The 22627-nt window shown below is 38.8% G+C and overlaps 1 protein-coding gene across 3 annotated transcripts in view; it reads right to left on the reverse strand.

Annotated features, from left to right (window-relative positions):
- tox (thymocyte selection-associated high mobility group box) overlaps window positions 1-22627 on the reverse strand; it is a 54014-nt gene that overhangs the window by 16792 nt on the left and 14595 nt on the right. For all 3 annotated transcript variants that reach the window (XM_038718877.1, XM_038718878.1, XM_038718876.1), the window contains 3 exons: window positions 18836-18901; window positions 13847-13948; window positions 6656-6940 (listed from right to left, as the gene is read on the reverse strand). In XM_038718877.1, coding sequence (XP_038574805.1) covers window positions 6656-6940; window positions 13847-13948; window positions 18836-18901 — 453 coding nt within the window. The remainder of the gene's footprint in view (window positions 1-6655; window positions 6941-13846; window positions 13949-18835; window positions 18902-22627) is intronic.

Genomic DNA, 22627 nt, shown 5'->3' on the forward strand with positions numbered 1-22627 from the left:
CGACTTCAAGCAGAGCTGTTTTTACGTTGACTAATCTGACAGAAATCTGATATTAAAATGAGAAGTAACACTATGCATCCAAAACTGTAACGTAATGGTGAGCAATGTGGATAAAATCTTGCATCACATTGTATGACATGTTACCTCACGATGTTGATACTAAGGCTTCAATTAATAGCCGAGTCCTGAATAGCCGCCTACCTCGTTTACTGGCCTGGAGTGGGAACACATTTTGACAAAAATACGCAGGTCTCGGTTGGACGCCTGGTCTGGATGTATAAAACCTCTTAAACCCTGCGGGGTCACCCGCTTTAGCTGCTTCTAAGCTGTTTAGATTGTTAATCCAACCATTAAATGCATTATCAATATGTCCGTATGGACATGCTGCACATCGTTAGATCGGTTAGATTCTCCACAATTCATTCGTTCAGTTCATTTAACAGAAACAACGAGCCCCAAAGTCTAATTCTTATAGATTTACCGGTGAAGTCTAACCAGCATGGTAGAAGAGCTAAAAAGAAAATAAAAGTGCCGACTCCCGTTACTTTTGAAGCGCTTCTTAAGTCCGAATGTGTCCCTTCCTTGATTATTTATATTCCTTTAGTCTGTAAAGGTCCACCGATCAAAAGAATCAAAACAGCTTTTCATAAAAATGAATCCAAGTCGTGAATCCTGTCATGTGAAGTCCATCGCTCTCTGTCTGCTAACTTCTGCCACACTTTTCTCATCCTGCACCCAGTTGTTGGGTATGTTGGTTTTCATTACTTTGCTGCTTACAAAATAAAAGTGCATAAGCCGTTAGTGTATTTAATATAGTCTTTTTTATATATTCACACTGTTTGAAATAAATAAACTGTTTCATTATTGCCTATTTCATTTTTGTGCAAAAGGAATTAAAGGACGCCTGTCTCAAATACAGGCAGGGTCAATTCAGTGATTTTAGCAAATAAAAGCCCGAGCTATTAATCAAAGTTTTACGGTAGTACCTTTATGGACATATCATTGAATAACGTAAATGCCAACGTGTTTTGGCTAATGCATTAAATTGACCCGTAATATCCAGGTTCTTCATCACATTGACAGAAAAGTCCTGTAAATCCAGTATTTCCATAAAGGAGCTCATTGATTTGCAATCTTGGCAACAACAGCATAATAAACCAGAGATATTAAGGGATTGTAAACTTGATATAAAAGGTATAGCAGGAGCTCTGACAGTATTCCCACCTTCTGTAATGTCTTTGTCCTTGGATTTGCTATTAATTAATTTCAAATTTCAGTTGGGTGTTTCTTTTGTTTGTTCATCAACACCACTGCTAATGCATGCTTGTTTCAAACAGCGCTGTTGGCGAGTGAACCCAACATGTTTAGATCAGAAACCTCGTGGAATGACTACAAGTTGAATCGCTTTTGTGTTACATCAGAAAGAAAACACTCACTCTCTAACTGTCTTTAAAAACAGGTAAGAACAACATCATCAGCTGAAACTTAATTTCTCTGAGCTAATCATTTTTGACATTAACCTTCAATCAGACGGCAGCCAAAAAATAAAGAGAGCAGTCAGGAGCTCAGTATTAACTGCAACTGAGTAGTCTTGCCTCCTCTAGGAATAATCCACACACTCACACACACACATCGACTTGAATCTTTCTACCCCCCCAACCACCTCGATTAGGCTGAGCCGGGCACGGTTGCTAGGCAACCATCATTCATGGACCGGCAATAAATGAATGTTAGTATGAGAATAAAAAAAAAAACGAGGTGGGGAGAAGGAAAGAGAGAGAAAAGGTAAAACGGAGACACAGAGAGGGAAAATAAGACCCTTTCAGGCCACTAAAATAAAAATAGAAATTTAATTAAAACTTAGAACAAGAAAAAATTTTATGTTTTATAGTCTTAATTCTAATTAACTACAGTCAAGGTTGAGAGCTTATCAGGAGGTTTAACACTGACACGTAAAATTACAGCCGGTGGATTTAATATGGAGATGAAGACAACCGACAGAAAGACTGAAAGATCAAGTGTGGGAGGTGAGAAAGTTCCGTTCTTAATAAAATAAGAGACATCTTTACTACAGTCACCCCGCTGAATACTCAGTTTCTATGATACTTGAAGTAACTACAGGTCTGAAGTGAAGGTTTCATTTCTTTAGTGTGCAACACAGTCATCTGAATGTCACAGCTAAAAGCAAGATTTTCACTTTACTGTGAAATGAAGACTTAAAATATGAGGAAAATGTCACATCGACCGGCTGCCATGATTCAAATAGCACTGCCATAGGCAATATCCTATTTCACACACTTAAACTGAATGAAATATGAAAGAACATAGTTAATATATATCAGCTGGCTGTCAGTTCAAATCTTAAGCCTCACTGAGATCCTTTCTTCTAATAAGTGAAGTCATCTTGGAGCAAGACACAAAATGATGAGTCCACTCTAAAACCTGTATTTTGAGTATCACATAAAATCCAAGGTGACTGTTCAAAATGTGCTTCCTTGTGTTGGGGAGCCTTCATAGAAATTTCTGAAATCACTACTACAACATCTCTGCTGTCCATCCGTCTGCACAGAATATTGCCAAATACTGCTTAAGAAGTACGAGGAGGGTGACAGCACAACAGAAGTGGATTATTGACAACCATACACAACCAGTCAAATATACTTAAAGGAAGAATGAGTAGGATTTGTTAGAGGCTGTTTGGAAAACACACCACCCAAAGGTGGCCCCTCCTCCCCGGCGAGGTGGTCAAGCGAGGTGGTGAGTCAATTACGAGACTGAGGCTACATCCACACGTCCAGGTATTCATTTTAAAACGGAGAACTTTTGCCACGTTTGCACCTCCTGTCCAGACTAAAACGGCAAATCTGAAGACCTAAAATGAAGAAGTTTGAAAATGCTGCTGATCACGTTTTTTTTTGTTTTTTTTTACTCTGGGGTAGCGTTTTAGTGCTGACAGGCGAAAGACTTTTAAAGGAGACCTATTATGCTTTTCCACATTTTATGACTTATCTACAATGTTACAATGTTGGATGTTCATGTTAAACATGGACAAAGCTTCATATAATAAGGTTAAAGTAGTAAAGAAATCCCTGTGAGCAAAAACCTCAGATTTCCTCCTGTTTTGAACGCTCTGTTTTGAAATGCTTTTTCTACCAATGGCTCCGTTCTACAACACACGAAGCCAGACGGAGCCGCTGTTCCATATATGGTCATTTTCTCCCACAGCAACAGCACAGCAACGTTCAGTCTGTCTGTTCTGCCCAGCGACAACAACAGCCTGGTAACATGCTTCAGGTCTTGGCCAATCAGAAGACAGTGGGCTTTGAGAGGGGGGGCCTTAAAGAGACAGGAGCATCTACAGCTTGTTTCAGACAGAGGCTGAAATGAACGCCTACGTGAAAAGCCAGTATAAGATATAAAATTACTTTTTTAAACTATGAATCATGAAAAGCTGCCATACAGGAGTCACAGAACTACAATATAGGACTGGAAAAGCAGTTTAATAGGTCTCCTTTAAAACATTTGGCTTCCTGATTGGGACAAGTCATGCAAAGCAAAAACACAAATCTACTGAACGTTTTTTGTTTTGATATTTTGTTTAAAATAAATATGTCGCCATATTTGCTTTGCGCCACAGTCACTTTGTATTCCCGTGTTAATTTCAGTAACAGTTTCACCTCATTGTCGGCTCATGCAAAAACATCTCCGGTGTGGTTCTTCGTCTGCACTAGTACTTTCTTCTTTCGCAGAATCTTCTTCAGCTCTGGAGTAGACAATCTGCTTCCTGTTTATATCGGCATGCCCAGTGTACGTGAACGGCCACTAGATGTCGTTTCAATTCTGAAATGCAGCTCAAAAACTGGTGTGGACGGAGACCGTTCTTGTTTTAAAACACCCACTGCCCAAAGGCTGATGCACAGAAACAAAATAAGAAAATACAGGCAGTCTCTACAAATACAGACACCACCAGACACATCTAGTGACTGTCATTTCACACAAATGTTAAGATTACACAATCAAGGGAATTTTAAGTCAAGTGCATAAAATAAACATAAATGCCATATATCCATAACATATTATTACATTGTTTTCCACCGTTTGAGGCTTGATTGCCAGTCTTTTAATTATGTGACCTTGTTGCGCCCTCTTCTTCTCCAAATGTTTAATGGAATTAGCTCCAACAGCTCAACTTCTAATATTCGCATAATTGTAGTCACTGAAACGCAAATTAATTAGGATTTTCTTTTGCAGAAATTCTGTAAAAACAATTGTGGATGGGAACTAATGTTAGAAATGTTGCAACAAGCAGAAAGTGAATTACGTGGGTGTCCATCCACTAGGTACAACCAAATAAACTGTCTACCTGAGCACAAGGCTCCACTGAAGAAAACATGGAAAATGAGCTTGGATGTCTGGACCTTACTGCTATCGGGCAGGTTCTTTTGTTTCAGCTCATATGAGACCATATTTGATTCCTGAAGCACAACGATGACAGAGAGGCGCCAACAACGGGCCTCTTGATTTATAGCGGAGAGTCTCCCTAGGGCTGCAGCAGTGCGTTCTGGGGAAGGTTACGCTGGATATCATTTACAGACACTCCTCTGCTGCTTCATTGCATTTGTTTAAACCCATTTTAGAATTGTTGTGAAATGTAATCGGACCCAACAGCTGATCTGTCATGAAATATTCCCTGCATCATTATTTATTCGACAAACCATCGACTATTTGTTGCATAAAGTCTTTATCGTTAAAGAGGGGAAACAAAACACCTGTAAAACCTTTATAACCGATATTGTGAGGTTGATGAATTCTGCCGCTTCCATCTAGCTTTACAAATTACATACATTAGCATAAAAATGCCGGAAATATGCTTTGTGCATATTAACATCTGAAAAAGAAATCAATCCGCCTTCTACATTCATTTATTTGAATTACTTATTGTTGGTACATTAGTTGTAGAACAAGCAATTTAAAATAAATCTATGTGCAGCAATTCTTTGTATGCCAATCAATCGTCAACTGAACTGTCATGATTGTGACAACCCTGGGGACAACTTTCATTTTTAATCATTCTTTTAAATCCCCCCATCCACTCAGTTTTCACATTCATCTTCTGAAGGGGGAAAGTTTCTCTGTTCTATATCTAGTGTTGGGGAGCCTTCATAGAAATTTCTGAAATCACTACTACAACATCTCTGCTGTCCATCCGTCTGCACAGAATATTGCCAAATACTGCTTAAGAAGTACGAGGAGGGTGACAGCACAACAGAAGTGGATTATTGACAACCATACACAACCAGTCAAATATACTTAATACTGTATCTATCTCATGCATGAATTATTAAAAACATTATCTAGATTTTTTTAAAGATTCTTTTTCTTACTCAAAATTGGGCTAATATACAAATCCATTTACATTTTTTTACAATATTCTGTTTTGTTTTTAAATTATTTAACTGTCCCTGTATGTGGACACAAACATGCAACAAAGGAGTAAAATGCCCCACCTGACAAAATGGATGTCATGGAAATGTTTTTTATGTCATGTTATGCTATGTGTTTAAGCTCAATAGTTTAAAAATAACAATAAAAAACATATTTTAGGAACAAATAGAGGAAACACACTCGTGGTGGTAATAACGTTAGTTACATGTATACAGAAACCCAGTAGCATTTTGTTATCCTCATCAACATCCAACATGTAACATACACAGTACATAGCTGTAGTTAAAACTGATTTCTTTACATTATGTGAGTATAATACTTATTCTTATTTTGTGTAAAGGCAGTCAAGCAGTCAAAAGTTGCCATTTAATGTTGTAATATGCATGTTTGCATTGTTATTAATGTTCATATTAGGGCTGTCCCCGACAAAGGAAGTTGAATCAGAATTGTCTTAAAAGTCTTGCCTATAGTCGACTGATGGTCGAATCATGTGTATGCTTGTGCACGGCGATTGCGAGTGGCGGGGGGTTACAGGCGTTAGCTCCGATTTAATCTTGAGAAGCCGCAGTCTCTATTTATTAGTCACTGTAACTTACACTGTACATTTCCAGCTAAACTGAGGCTTATTGTTGAAATTTTCTCTCTGCTCGCCTGCCATTCACAGATCTTGTGCAGAGTTTTGCGTGCACGCTGTGCGGCCGACGCACATCGCGGTTCCTCGCGGGTCCATTTCAAGTAACTGTTTAAAAACAAAATAATATTCATTGTGTGGTTTTTCAATGATAATAAATGATCTGAACGTCCCACAGACAGTTGGTTTTTGGTGTATAAAAACTACCTTTTACGCATTAAACTTTAATTTATAAAACATAAACCTGTTAATAAGACTTTACTGTATATACTACTATTTTTTTAATCTTGACTGGTCTCCTTGAAAGAAAGTTTTTTCACAGATATGCCTGAGGCATTTAGCACATGGCCATCACAGTTAGCCATCTTGGATTGACGAGGTCATCAAGCAATAAATATTTGGAAAACAAGAGAGTAACCACACAGTTACGATGTTGCTGTCAATCAACTGACCATGATATAGTAACCCAAAGTGGAGTTAAAATAACATTTGCACATTCATAGATTTTTTCAAAGAAAGAGGAAAGGGAGATTTAATTTCAGGAATATGCAAAATATGTGTGATTAATTATTGACTTACCACAGACAGAGTGCTGGTCATTGGGCCGCCATTCGGACTGTATGCGCCACCATCTTGGTTCAACATAGAAGCTCCATCTTGTCTACCAGGCATACCAGGCATATCCATGCCCTGCAGCTGGTAGGGGTGGTGTGGAGCTGAGCTGGAGGGGGAGTCCAGAGGGTGGTACGGTCCAGAGGGGGAATCGTGGGGGAGATGGGGGGGCAGCATGTGGTCTGGCAGGGTGGGGGGAGTGATGGGTGGGATGTTGAAGTCCTCATCGCCCAAACCACCCATTGAGTATGACTAAAGAGAGACGGAAGGAAAGACAAGATTGGAAAAAAATACTACAAAATACGCACAAAACACTTTTCAAACTTTGTGACTGAATATTCAATCATAGTTGTTTTCCTTCCTGACTCTGCACTGGTGTGGGACATAGTGAAGTTTGGACAAGCTGACATATTGTGATAGAGCTTGGGTGTATGGGTAATGTGACAAGTTCGAGATAATCAATAAGAATTACATAAGAGACCAAAGTGCCATGAAACATTTCTGTCAGAGATAACAGACAGAAGAGATGGAAAACCATCACCATTACCCCAGAATGCGGAATCGAGCCTGAACTACGTCTCTGTGTTGTTGTGTCATGCACTTATTCTTCCTCAGCAAGAGCTCCTATCACAGACTAATTATCACTAATGACATTCCCAGCCTTGAAAGCCTTGTGAGCAAATACTCACTCATTCAGCCACAGAACAACACAATCATTTATATGTAGTGTAAAGTCCCCTTTGCCTGAGAGGATAAACACAAATATATATCACTGCTAATCTGACATGCACAAAAAAAAACCAGTAGCAGTACTGTATATGATAATGAATTACTCTGAGAGCAAAGACAAATGAGAAGGAGACATGAAGAGGGAAATGGAGTGAGAGAATCATGCAAGAGAAGAGTGAAAAGAGAGAGAGAGGCAGTGTTAGAGAAGCCCTCTCATACTAATCTGACAGAGGAGATCTTTTATAGAGACTGACAGCCTTTTCTGCTTGGCTGGCCACACCAGTCTCTCCCTCTCATACTCTTCATCTCTCACCATCCTTCTCCTTCCACCCCTCTTTGGCTCTTCTAATCTCATCCTCGATTTTCTCTTTCATCTCGCTCTCACTCTTTCATTCTCTCACACTTTTTTATACTCTATAATCTCAAACCTACACGCAGTGGTGAGTTATGAGTTGGCCGACTTGTGAGCTGAGTGACGGCTCAGCTGTCAAGTTATACGTAACTGTATATGCTCACCATGTGATTAGTGAGTAAACCACGATTTGAGATGATAGTTTCACCGCTTTAAAATAAAAGGCGGGAAACGGAAAATTAAATATGTGCACTATGAAAAATGATCACTAATAAATTAAATAACCATTATCTCCCATTCCATTCTTAATTCACAAGGATCAAATTTTAATCAGGCATAATTAGTGCAGCAGAGGCACTTTTAGTCTCTAAAAGCTCCAAGCTCCAAAAACACTGACTCCGACACTCCCCATAATGCAACTCAGTAGCATCTTTTACATTCTCAGTGACTAGCATATTGACTTTGACATGTAAAATCTGTGATGTTTTGCTTTCATAACGGGTAAAAGAAACTACAACAGACACCCACTAGGACGTGTAACACTGGCATCTAATTTAAGGACTGTACCCTGCATTATCACTGTTGTCCTCATCCAAGTGTCCAGGGTTTTGCACGTTTTTCAAAGCGCTACACAGCTTCCACATACATCATTACACATACATTGATAGTGATAGACCGACTTTGCCTGCACTCACATGGCCGATCAGGGGCAGATTGGCCGTCGGGAAATTTGGGAACATTCCTGAACAACCGGTCCATTTCAGGCTGGACCAGCCGGTGGTCAACAGTTTTCATTTTTCTGTTTCTTATGTTCAACTCTAAATGATCCGAGACTATGCTGGCCGGCTGCAGCGAACGCTGTCTGTGTCTATCAGACTGGGCCAAATTACTACTTTCAATATTGAGGGGGGATATGGGCGGATGAGGCAGGACCTGATGTGAAGTAATGCACTTATTATAACCAGAGATTATTTATATATGCATTTATGTATAGGCATATAGGCTAAATTATATATTATATATATAATAAACAACAGTTGAAGGAAGATGAGGAGGAACAGAAGGAGCTGTAGGAGGAGGAAGAGAAGCAGCAGGAGGAAAAGGACAATGGAACCAGAAACAGTGACAGGTACAGTGGCCGGGTAGGCAATCATCCATACATAGAATAAAAAAATGGATTATTGTTAGTTATATTTTTTCCTGATGTTCTTCTCATGCATATGTAGCACAATCAGTACAAGTAGAGTCAGGGTCCAGCACAGGGCAGCTGAGCCAGGATAGGCCTACTCAGAGCTGAAGCTGAGGGAATTGATTTTTATGCACACACATGCACACTGCTCTATAATATGGGACTGCATTGTAGTTTATGATTATTTCTAACTATTTCAGCACTTTTTTAGACTGACACAGGCTTGCCTGACCTGGACTTGATCAGTGCGGTCGTGCTTATACAAACTTAAGAGGCAGGTGTCATAAAAGGTTTCTTGAAGGTCTTCATCATAATGAAATTGACTGTATACAAGAATAACACTATATATTAAAATAACTGCAAAAATCTTTCTCCCCCACACGGCGCTCGCATTGAAGGCCCCTCCGTCTCAAAGTCCCGGGCTAAATATCAGTCCCAGTACATCCCTGTGATGCAGGCAGCCTTGCAAGTGAGCTGCTGTGGAACGATGTTAGCTCTCCCCCTTGTGAGCTTTGGGAAGATGGTGAAAAAGTTATTTTGGAGCCCTAAGTCATTAGTCGCTATCATCTTTTCTAAATGTTAACACATTTCTCCCATGCTACATGACAGCTAATCTAATCTAAAACCATTTCTGGCTGCTGTATATAGTTATACTGCAGAGAATAATGCAGTTGAATGACGTCATTTCCCAAAGCACAGTTTCAATTTCATTCATTAATACAAATTCAATCCAAAACAACACGTTACTACTATGACAACATGTATATTAGATTGTACTCTGCCTTGAATAATGGACTTATACATGACTTTTATTTGTTTTGATATCGGCAATATATTTGGGCCATCGGCTGCCCTGCTCTCTAAATATCAACATAGAAAATACCCATATCGTTTTTTTTAGCCCTGACCAACTCCAGTCATCTGGGCAAGTTTATTTGGAATCAGAATCCATACAGTCCCTAACGTGCCTGAATTTAATGCACTGGAATATTTTATTTTAAAAAGCATCAGTCTGAATTCATGTGGTCTGAACTCCCCTAATGTTTAATATTTAATAGCCCATTCCAAGTTGTGCAATTTCATAAAATTCAATAAGCTCAACTTGGAAAGTCAAAACAATCTGGTTGCTCAAATTGGGCTGGTCAGATCGAGATCCTACAATTTAACTTCAAGAAGACATTCAGACTGAATATCCAGGATAACAAGGATAAAGGTGTCACATTCAGTCCGAATGGTGGCACAATGACCAGTGCTCTGTCAGTGGTAAGTGGTCATTCATACATCACACATTGTAATGGTAATATTTAATAAGTGACAGGGAAATGTAAAACATGGTGGTGCATGGCCAGTAGTTGACATTTACACCAATTTAAATATCAAAATATGGCTTAATCATTTATCACTTACAGCCAGGTATAAATGAAGCAGCTGCTTCTATTCTTGTTCAGTCACCCAACAAACTCTCTAGTAATGTTCTACAATCACCAACCCTTATGTTTTCTTCATCTTTTTGTGTGTATCCAACATCACACTTATTACACTGTGTTTATCAGGCACCAACAAACCAACAAGTTCAACAGTCAGTTTCACGGTCTTAGTCTTAAACAAGTGTCCTGTTGGAGCTCAGAGCTCTGCATAAATTACATCACTTGTCTGTTGTCTGTCTGCCTCTAACTCTCTCTCTCTCACTCGCAGCTCTGCTCTCTCTATCAATTCTTCAAGTTTTGCATAAATTACTTCTCTCTCTCTGTGCTCTCTCTCTCTCTCACTCCTCAGCTCTCTCTATCATTTCTTCAAGTTCTGCATAAATTACTTCTCTCTCTCTCTCTGCTCTCCCCATTCATGTCAGTACAATGGCCCATTCCCTGTGCACTGGGGAGCTTCTAGAAGACTAATGTAGTCAGGATTAAGTCCTTTCACACATGTTGTGTTCACATTACACACTTCTCACGACTCCATTTTTCACGACTGTTTCATGCAATATGAAATAGCACATATGTCTGTTGGACATGATGACTAATGTGTGACCATCAACATCAGTTTCTGTGATCAGAATGGTGACTAAATGTGTAAATATTAACTTGTAATGCATGTAGCTGGTATATTTAAATGTTCTGGACAAACTCGTTTAATGTTTTACCTGCATCTGCAATTTCATTTTAGGTGTATAACAAGGTACCTAAAGAAATCTGGGCCAATTTCTCTACATGCTGTAAGCTCTTCCATCTGTGTCTCTTATATTGTGTTACTTTACATACTCACATACAATAGTTGTGGATCTTATTATTTAAATATCTAGAGGAGTAATGTCTGTCCACTTAAAAACCGCAGCTGCAACGATGATCTTCGCACTCTCTTTGTCAGTTTGGTGTCTCTTCTAGGAAAAGGGCATTTTAAATAGACTGTAGATGCTGATTAGCATAAGAGAAAGACAGATATGAATTATTATAAAAGAGTCCCTTTGAGGGCCGTGACACACACTCGCACAGAAGGTACAGTATGCGTTTGATGGATGCCTGATTGAGATCTTTCACTTTCTATTTTCATCACTGTTCTCTGCGATAACAATGTCTGAAGGTGTGCGAGTGTTCGAGAAACAGACAGCGGGCAGCTCATGTTTTATGTATGAAAGAGCAGGAGGGAATATAAAACTCAAACTTTTGCTTTTAATTAGTCAGCATTATAATGCGAGAAAACGTATATGTGAGTGTATATGTATGAAGGTGTGGGTGAGAGTTGGGAGATTCCCTTCAACCATTTTGGTGGCCCCCTTTATCACCCACTCACACAGTTTAATCCTCTGATATGTCGGAATTTTCCTAACTGCGTAGACGGATCAATATACACACCAGTGTCGGGTAAATGTAAATGTGTTCTGTTGCTGATGTTGTTGAGTGTTTACCAGGAATAATTTGAAATCCAGGAATAAATTGTAAGAGAGTAAAGCCCCTTAGTGAGATATTGAATTTCTATGTTCATGTTGGGATTCTGTGTGCGTGGTAAACGTGAAAGGGAGACAAAATCTAAGGTCAAAGCTTCTAATTGGAAACAATCAACCTCTTTCACATGATACGTGATACATACAGATTTTTGAGTCTAGGTTCTCCTCAAGGTTTCTGCCTATTAAAAGGAAGTTTTTCTTTGCCACTGTTGCCAAGTGGTGGGAACTGTTGGCTCTCTGTCAATAATATTACAAAGAGTACAACATAGAACTGTGTAGTGTAATGACATTGAATAACTATGATTTGTGCTTAAATTCAAAGGGAAAGCACAGTTTGGGTTCTGGAGCGGTCATTAAACTGGCTTGTTACTGACTCACAAACTCGCTCAGAGTCAACAGCAGGTCACAGACACTCTACAAGGGACAGCTTGAGACATTAGGTGCGTTCTGCTGACTATCGGCCGACTTGATAGTATAACGTGAGCTGCAGGCAACTGTAGAGGAGGGCGCCATCAAGTCAGACACACTCTACCTGCGTGAGCATACTGTGAGCTGTCATCAATGACTGATCTTGCGAAATTTGCAAAGAAAAATGCCACGAGATCAGGCAAAAGGTTTGTTCTAACTTGTGTGCATCCGGAGAAAAGCAACTGCCTCCTTGCTCCCGCGAGGTGACATGGTGACGTTTCATACTCACCTATTATCAAACCAGTTCAATACATATCACCCTGCGCCACACACAGGAAAGAAAAGTAACTCCTTGCTCACTCATACAGACTGAAAGGGACAATCAATCCAGCTTGTTTTGATTTATGGCCCTGATCCTGATCAAAGTCCTTTATTATTGGGTATCTCAATCCCATACTTATATTTACCTAATTGTTGAATAAATCTGTTTCTATCTGACCCATTGAGGTAAGAGGTGTAGCCTTCTAAATTTGGCACCCGCTACTTGATCCAAATGATGAAGGTCCTGATTTAAAACTATAAAGCTGATAAAGCGTAAATTATTGATATGACATTTAGGAAAGTTTAACTGGAATTCGTTTTTCACCTTTTATTAATTTAGAGGTGGAGTTTCACTTCCACACTCCACTGGAGCAGTTGGGGTTAAGCGCCTTTGCTCAAGGGCAGTTTTCACTTTGCCCACCATGAACTTTTAGGCCACCACGGCTTATGAAACTGACATGAAACGATCCGCTAGAGAGAGCGTGTGTCACCCTGTTGGAGTTGTCGGGACTACACCCAGTGCACTCACGGTTGTACAGCGATGAGTTACAGAGTGATGGTTCTTTTACCTCTGACTGATTGCAGAGAGAACACAAACCCATCAAGTAATAAAATAACTAATACAACACCATTGTATCACACTAAAGCTTCATATACACAAAACAGAAATACAATTCAGCCTGTAACTGGAACACCAAGTGATAACTACTTTTAACAGCTATTTAACACCTACCGTAACAGTTCCAATTTTCAGCACTGCCTGTTCAGACAGAAAATAATCCACCTGCATTACTCATTTTATTCTATTATTGCTTTTGGCCTCTGCAGCCCTTGCCTTCCATTTATCTTTGGATTAATAACATCTTGTTAGGGCTGCCTTCTTAGCATCTTCAATGTAACTAAATGGGGTCACATGATGACGTGAGCAAGTTACAAAAATCAAAAAACTGCAGTTGTAAGCACAAGTGTTAAAGTTGCAGGAGCTTTCACTTTCATTGCCTATAGATGGTGCACACCTGCCTGTTTACATCTGCAGGGCTAAACTGCTGCTAGTGTTACTTTCCTTCCCTGCAGGAGGTGCAGGTCGGGCTAGAACTGCATGTCCTGCCTGCAATGATACTGGCTGATCCTGGCTTTCAGTGCATTTAATCAATATTTTTTTAAATAAACAACACTGTTGAAAGTTGCCTCGGTGTGTGTGTGTGTGTTTGCATTCACCCAAGGCAGACGGTGTGTGTCGGCCATGTGTGTGTCCCTCCTCCAGTGCTGCGAGGGTGGCGTCACCTTGCTGAGAGGGTGAGGGGGCTGTGGCACCCGAAACTGTGGGAAGAATGACAAAGACACACAAAGGTTCAAATGGATGCAGAGGCCAGGGAAAGGTCAGAGGTCAAATGAAAAGGTCACGAAGAGGATCAAGGACAAAGCAAGAGGGAGGGAGAGAGAGCGAGACATTAGCCTTCCCACACACAGGTCCAAATGATGTTTTATCCTTGTTGTGTTGTGTAATATTGCTTTTAGTTTTGCACCAACTAACAGCTACGTCTGAACTGAGTTGGCAGAAAGAACGAGAGAGAAATCAAACAAGCCTCAGAGAGATTTCACAGAGAGAGGGGGCTGTTAATAAATTGCTTGTTCATTCCCTCCACAGCTAATCCCTGATAAGAAAAGGTCACACTGAGGGCTGAACAGCTGCAGTAAAGGAAGAAAGAAAAATATTTTAGTTTTATTATAGTGTATATTTTTCTGTAAGAAGAAGCGTCAACACCACCATCCTGCAACTGGATTCACTTCTATACAGCAACACCTGGAAGCCTCCCAGTGCTGCCACAACCACTGGGCAGCTCTATGAAACTGGGCAGACACTATATATTGATTAAAGGAATAGTCCAATATTTTGGGAAATTTGCTTATTTGCTTTCGTGCCAAGAGTTACATGACAGGATCAATACTACTCTCATATCAGTCCATTATGTCCCTGGAAAGAGGGTCCTGTCCAAGCAACCAGTGGAGGCTGCAGGAAGTCACTGCACACACACATTGTCCAGCTCGTGACTCCGCATCAAAAATTTTACACACCGCAATGTTTTTACAGAAATATTGACATTCATGGTGAATCATAGGGACTTTGGTGAGCCCTGACCTTTTATCGTTGTTATCATTTCAGTTTTGATGGATAGCCATGAAATTTGGTTCAGACATTCAAGTTCCCCTGAGAATGAACTGTAATCACTTTGGTGAACCTCCTATCAGTTCCATCCATCCATCGTCAACTGCTTATCCTGCGTACAGGGTCGCGGGGGGGCTGGAGCCTATCCCAGCTGACATCGGGCAAAAAAAACCTGGACAGGTCGCCAGTCCATCGCAGGGCCACACAACGACTCACACCTAAGGACATTAATTAACCTTTGGACGGTGGGAGGAAGCCGGAGTGAACCCATGCAGACACAGGGAGAACATGCAAACTCCACTCTGAAAGGCCAAGGCAACCGGGGTTTGAACCCACCGACCTTTGTGCTGTGAGGCAACAGTGCTAACCATTGCACTACCGTGCCGCCCGCTGTTTTTAGTTTTAGTGGAAGTGAAACATTTAGCTCATAGCATGACTGTGTTGCTAATATTAATCTTGTTTCGTCTTGCTTTCCATTCAAAGTGGGATTGTACAGAGTAACGGTTGATCTTCTGCTACGTTATGAACCATCCTGACCTCTCAGGTCTAATTTCTGTCCCCAGGGTCAAAAAAAGTCTAAACCTGGAGAAGCAGCGTTCAGTTTTTATTAAGTCCCAGAAAACAGCAGGTCTGCTGAAACTCTCAGTTCTTTTAAATCAAGACTTTTTCTGTCTTTTTCTTATTAATATCTTACACTGCACTGTCCCGTTTTAAACTGTTTTAACTCTTTAAAAACTGAATTAAAAATTCCTTTTTATATTTCCCTATGTTGCTTTAATGTTTTATGTAAAATACTTTGAATTGCCCTGTTGTTGAAATGTGCTATACAAATAAACTTGCCTTGCCTTGTCTATGGCAGCATTTGGAGGACGGGGCCACCTTGTTAAAATAAAGTTTAATCATTTCATTAATTTAAATATTTGGGGAATGTAGAGTTATTTATTCACTTCTGTCAGCCAATCCTTGGTTTTAAAAGATACAAGCTTTCAATCAGCACCTTTGTCACAGTGTGTGTTAAAGACATTATCTTACAGAGTCAAACTGTCTCTTTATAAAGGAAAAAGGATTTGTCACAGAAGACCGAAGTTTACTTAACCCAAGAACACACCTGTAAGATGTGGCTGAATGTGTGAAACCATGTTTTCAGGCTTCTAAACAACAAACCTACACAATACACATATCCGTACAGTACAGATATTGTTGTATTGAGTATTTCTCCCTTTGCCCTCTCTTTCTGTCCCCATCTCCTTGGTTCAGCCTTAACACAGTGACATCCCACTGTTGCTCCATTAACAGTTCAAAAATGACAAGAATGAGGGTCAGACTGGAATAAAATTGGTCACATTCATCACAACAACCTCTGGCTTTATGGGAGAAATGGTACTTCAATAATAAAGCCATAAATTCTTATTCCACACACCACTCCCCATCTTCTTATGGAACAACACTATGAATAAAACATCAAATCATAGATTCCCTATACCACATAATAGTCTCTATAGTGCACTATGAATAATGTACCTCTAGTGGAGTTCGTCATTAATATGGTTAATATGTTTGGTTGTGAGGATTCTGTACTAACAAAAAACACATCTTACTCTCTAGAGGCTTTACTAGGAAACTACATAGTGAAAGCAGTTCCACCCAGAGCCATATAAAACAGTGTTTACTGCATAGTGCTGTTGCTTAGGAATCTAAAAACAGCTGATCTTTAAAACGTTAATCATCGCACTGAGGTGACGTAACAGGACAGCTGTACATACATCATCACCTACCCTTAAACCTACATCTGATTTTATGCAAGGAACGCAATGTTCTCTAGCGGAAATTTCCATCCATCTTTCCACTCACTACACTTCTTATCCTATTTAGCATCTCAGGGGGCCGGAGCTGTAATCAGCACTAATTTGGGACGCTCTGAAAAGTTTCAAGAAAATGTATTTAATAAAAATTATCAGTCGCTTACAGTAAAAAAAATTTCATTTGAAATTCAAGATAGGGCTGCGAATACTGATTTGATTACTGATTAATATAGAGATTATTTTCTTCATTATTTTGTCTATGTAATGTCATAAAATTGGGGGAAAATGCCAATCACACTTTCCCAGAGCTTAAAGTGACTTCTTCAAAAATGCTTTAGTCCAAACAACAATCCAGACTCCAAGATATTCAATTTACTATCACGTCAAACAAAGAAAAGCAAAATAGCCAATGAAACCATTTGCTTTAGCTGTAACTAATTGATTAGTTGATCATTTCAGCTGTGTGTCATTAATGAGTAACTGATTTGATACACTTGCTCTCAGATGATAAACAGAGAACATGATTCAATAAAAGCAGGTTTAATCTCACATGCATCCCAACAACTTTGACCCGGTGCTCAATTGCTTCAACTACTAAACATTTGATGATCCCATCTTGTCAAATGCGAGAATATGCTTTTCTCTTCTGTTTCATATCACTGTTAATTGAATATTGTTGAGTTTTGGACAAAAACAAGATATTTGAAGATGTCACCTCAAAAATTGGTAACTTTAATAGTTCCAGCTTTTGAAATGTGAGAATTTGCTGCTTTCATTGTCTTACATTATAGTAAAGTGAATGTCTTTGGGATTTATACCATTATTGTAGTTATTGTATTATAAACTGGAAAATGAAATCCCTAAAGGTGAGCTCAAAGACACAGCGGTGTGTGATTGAATCATCTTTATGAAAGCATTAACATTAACTGCTCTCACACTGTGTAGCGAAATAACTGTTGTTTAAGAAGGGCAATTCATCAGATTTGGTTTGACAGGCATTCCTCACTGTCAAGTATAAAGCTTCTGATAGCAGGATCCCAACAGAAAGTAGTTTATTAAAGCCTCAGAGATCATATCTAAGGTGTCTTGGTTTGTGTTTTTTCAGAGTCCTGCAGTAATTAATAGCTCAATCCTAACAGATACTGGGAAACAGTTTGCAATTCTTACTTTGCTGTCCATATCAAATGCCTGCAGTAAAGTAAAATGCAATATATGTATAAATAAAAATACAATAAATATATAAATAAATATAAAAGGTGTAAACATCAGACGTTGTTGTAAAAGAAATGTTAACAAATACATACACTTTGTCGTTGTGCAGGCAAATGAATTAAACAGTTAATACAGCGCCTGGTAATGCCAGTGCTAACCAGGCACACACACACGAGTGTTAATATGTTACGTAAGTCACATGACATTAAAGACGTGGTTAACGTTGTGAAGTGGTTTAGGCAACAAAAGCTACTTGGTTAGGTTTGAGAGAATGTTGTGGTTTGGGTTAAAGTAAGTAAATGACCGAAGTCAATAACGTAAGTCATGTGACGGAAGACGGTAACGCTATTTAAGTTAAAACTCTTAATAAATCAGTATTCACGTGGTTTCACATGGTACTCGAATGTTTCTCTTCAAGCGGACTTTGTGCCCATTTTTCATCCGTCTCCCGACTTTGCTACCGTTGTACGGCCACTAAAGGTCGCTGCCACAATAAACGCAAACATGGGTCGTTATAACGTGCTGCACGAATTACCTATATTGTCGTTTTTCTGGTGAGGACAGTCTCTTCCTCCTCTACGACAGTAAACTGAGTATAAATTGTGGACAAAACAAGACATTTGAGGACGTCCCCTTGGGCTTTTCTGACATTTTACAAGCTAAATATATTTTATACAAACAACAGAATTGTAAGAGGAGATGCAGTTTATGCTCATAGAAACAAAAAATAATCAACAGATTAATCGACAATAATCATTAGTTGAATCCTTAGATTGCTGGCAGTCAATACCCATCTGTAAATATTCTGCACACCTGCCATCTATCTGTCATGTTGTGGGATATATGTGTTGTTTATTTGTTTATTTTCGGGTCGTGCATTTCCACAAGATACAGAACATCCACTTCTGTTGGGAAATTTTGTAACACTTAAGTAATTAGTTCACTAGGAAATGTCAGAGAAACAGCTTCACAGGGCACTCACTCTGTCTATGTTTCTCACACACACACACACACATATACACTAACCTGATTGGTCGAGGCAAAGTCAAGGCCTGCGTCTGGCATACTCAGGAACATGGTGTCCCCATCCAGCTGGAGAGAACAAAAAAGCAAGAGCAACAATGTCAACAAACTATAATCAAACACAGCAAACAGAGAGCAGCCAGCAAGGAGACAATACGTGGAGATGGAGGTAACAGATTACGGGGCAGCAGCCAGTATGAACAATCAGTCCACTATCTGTGTGCCATCTCCTTCTGACATCGAAAATCCTGCTAGTCTGAGTGACTCCCCACAAACAGGACAATGACAGTGACAAGTTTGAAGGATATATTGCAGCAAACCAGCTGAAATCACAGACAACCTCGCAGTATAACCTTATCCACACTGAACGACACCGACAGACGGTTAATAAAACATCGTTACACACAGTCTCTACACACTTCTCACAAATAACTGCACATCAGTACGGTTTAATACACTGTTTGGATTTGGATTCATCGCTCCGACACAACAATGGTGACTCTGAATCTGCCTCTCTGATCATGGCTCCTGTCCCCATTCTCGTATCCCTTCAGGATATCGAATTTCAGATTATATGAACGTTTGTTCAGTAGGTTTTAAGTATTACAGTTTTTTTTACAACTGCTTACACACATTTTCAAAACTATGTCTCCTTTTTTCAAAACTCTACACACAATTCCCAAAAATTCTTCCTTCCAATCCTTTCCAATTGAAACACTGCATTCAAAATGAGAAAGCATCCCAAAATTAAGCACTTAAGTCAGATGGCGAATTGTAAATTATTGGATAAACCATTTACACACTGTTGCTCTAAATCTAAAGCTCTTTTGTCTTTTACAGGTTTATGTGCACATTTCCATTCAATGTTCTAGAGTGAAAGTAATCTGCTGAGAGGCGCTGAAAAGTACACTGTAAACACCAATGCAATGTTGAAACAGAAAACTATTTAGTTGGCAAAACATTACTGTTGTAACAGTAGCACAGTGTTGTATCCAGCAGCGTACAAGAAAAGGAACCATAATATAAACCAAAAATATAATTTTTACTTTTATTGCTAAAAATGAATACTTATTTTATAATACTGAACTGCTGAATAACCATTAGATTGTTGCAACCTGTTCTAATTTGTCAAGTTATGGATGCCAATGTAAAGCGACTCAAGTCGGGCTGGACTCTCAGTCTAGCTTCTCTCATTATCAACCTGTGGTTGATCACAAGATCAAAAAGTGTGGACCTGATCTTATCAGTAATAGCTCTCCTTCCTCCTCTTCTTCCTCCTTGAACTTGTCCTCATGGCGTCCCCTGCCTCTCCCTCCTACTCCCCTTTGCTCTCTGTCCATTGTTCAAAACATGTAATCTGACCTTTGACCTATGTATAGGTCTACTGTATACATAAAGCAGTCTAGAACACTGAATGGAAATGTGCACATTAGCCTGTAAAAGACAAAAGAGCTTTAGATTTAGAACAACAGTGTGTAAATGGTATATCCAATAATTTACTAATATGGAAAAAGTGTTTGCCATCTGATGCAAATGCTTCGTTTTGGGATGTGTTTATGACAATTAGAATGCAGTGTTTCATTTTGATGGACATATGAGGCGTTTTGAATTTTGTGTGAGCAGCTGTGGGAATTGTGTGTAGAGTTTTGAAAAAAGGAGACACAGTTTTGAAAATGTGTGTAAGCAGTTGTAAAAAAAAAAAAAAAAAAACTGTAAGCAATTAGTTTGCACAGTGGGTGTGTGACCTGGTGAACAAGTGTAGCATTTTGATTGGTTGTGTTTGGAAAAGAAAAGCAGGTCACTTCCTGTTAGATTTTTGTTGTGTCTTAGGTAGAGAATTGTGTGAAGTGTTTTGAAAAAAACTTTTTTATGCAATTGAAAACTGAGTGAAAGGCTGAGAAATGGCTCCTTGTTTTGGAGATTTGAGATGAGGTTTTGCTCTTTGAGTGAGAGGTTTTAAAAATCGTGTAACGTGTAAAAAAAAAAGTTTGTGTAAGCAGTTGTAAAAAAAAAAAAAAATGTAAATAGGGCACAATAAGTATGTAGTGTGGTGTTTAACTTCCTTATTTTTCTCTCTTATCTGTCCTACAGTTCCTCCTGTAGGGCCTCTTCACTGCACACAGCAGTGAAGAACAAAGGTTTAAATGTCACTGTGCATGTCACAGGTAACCACCAAACAGCTGCTTGTATCACCATGGTATCACATTTTGATTTTAAGTGACTAAAAGCAGGCAGCATTGTCTCCTTCTCATATGATGAAGGTTACTTTTGGTTCACTGTACAATATATACTGTATACATTTCAGTCAATCATTCATTTTTAAATAGCTCTTTCAAAATAAAACCTTTTTTTAATCTCCTATCCTTATAGTATGAAGTAAAGCAGACACACAATTCTTTTTAATACAACAACTTTGTGTGACACAGTTTTCAGATATGCTGTCAATGCATTCACTGTGCTACAAAAAGTGAACTCACCAACAACCCAGCTCCAATGACTCAGGGACAACACTAGTGTGTGAAGACTAGGGCCGCAACTAACAATTATTTTCGATTAATTGATTAGTTGTTTGGTCCATAAAATGTCAGAAAATGGTGAAAAATTTCGGTCACTGTTTCTCACAGCTCAAGATAATGCTCTCAAATGTCTTGTTTTGTCCACAACCCAAAGATATTCAGTTTACTGTCATAGAGGAGGAACAAAACCAGAAAATTTTCACATTTAAGAAACTGAAAAAACTCTAAACAGTTGATTAGTGAATAATTTACTTAATAGTTTCCAACTAATCGTTTAATGAAATAATCGTTGCAGCGCTACTAAAGACCTGGTTTAACAGAGTTAACACCCAGATTGTATTGACAAGATCTCATTATTTTCATAATAAATTAGTCTGACAATTAAATTATATATGATGTATATATATATATATGTATATTATATATTTAACTAATGGTCAAAAACAGAAAGATATTCATTTTACCTTCATATCCGGCAAAGAAGAGCATTACAGTCTCACAAAGTAAAAATGTTGAATGTTGAACGTTGAATGACATCTTGAATCTGAAGTATTGTAATATTTACTGCTGACTGCACCGCAGTTAACCCTCTTCCTTTTAAGTTCATACTTTTACCACAAACACTGTCAAGTGATGTTTGATGTGTAATGAGTGATAAGAAAATAAGAAAATAAAACTAAACTAACACACACATCAATTCAAAAATTGATTTGCAGAATCGTCCTACTAATCTCTTCTGGCTAAAATGCCACTTTAAGCTTAAGAGTAACGTCTGAATGCCTCAAGCAGCTGCTAAATCAATCACAGTTACTTCCACCCAGTAACAAGAATAGACGGCAGCAAGCTGTTCACTGCACACACACACGGCTTCTTTTTTATACTGAACAATTCCGAGTGCAAAGTACTTCTTTGTTATTTGCTTTGTGATCTACGCTATATAACATATAGCACTGCTTACAGAAAGTTAAATAAACAAAGTTACTTTAAAGTAGGGCTGGGCGATATGGTCAAAAATGTTATCACGATAAAAACGTTTCGTATCATTAGATATCCATAATTATAACACTAAATGTCAAATCGTTATTTCTTCCAAGTTTCAAGGCTGATTTTTGCTCCTGAGTGAAAATTGAAGAAACCAGATGGTTAATTATGTGGTTAAACTTTTCTTTATGGTCAGAATGGGACAAACACTTGATGTCAAACAGTGGATCACTTCACAAATATGAGGCAGAACATTCAAAACTATTACGATAAAAAAAAAAAATTAACAAATAGGATT

This window comes from Micropterus salmoides, unplaced genomic scaffold (assembly GCF_014851395.1).
Source record: "Micropterus salmoides isolate LMB-PRFRI ecotype aquatic unplaced genomic scaffold, ASM1485139v1 Ms_hic_scaffold_14, whole genome shotgun sequence".
NCBI lineage: Eukaryota > Metazoa > Chordata > Actinopteri > Centrarchiformes > Centrarchidae > Micropterus > Micropterus salmoides.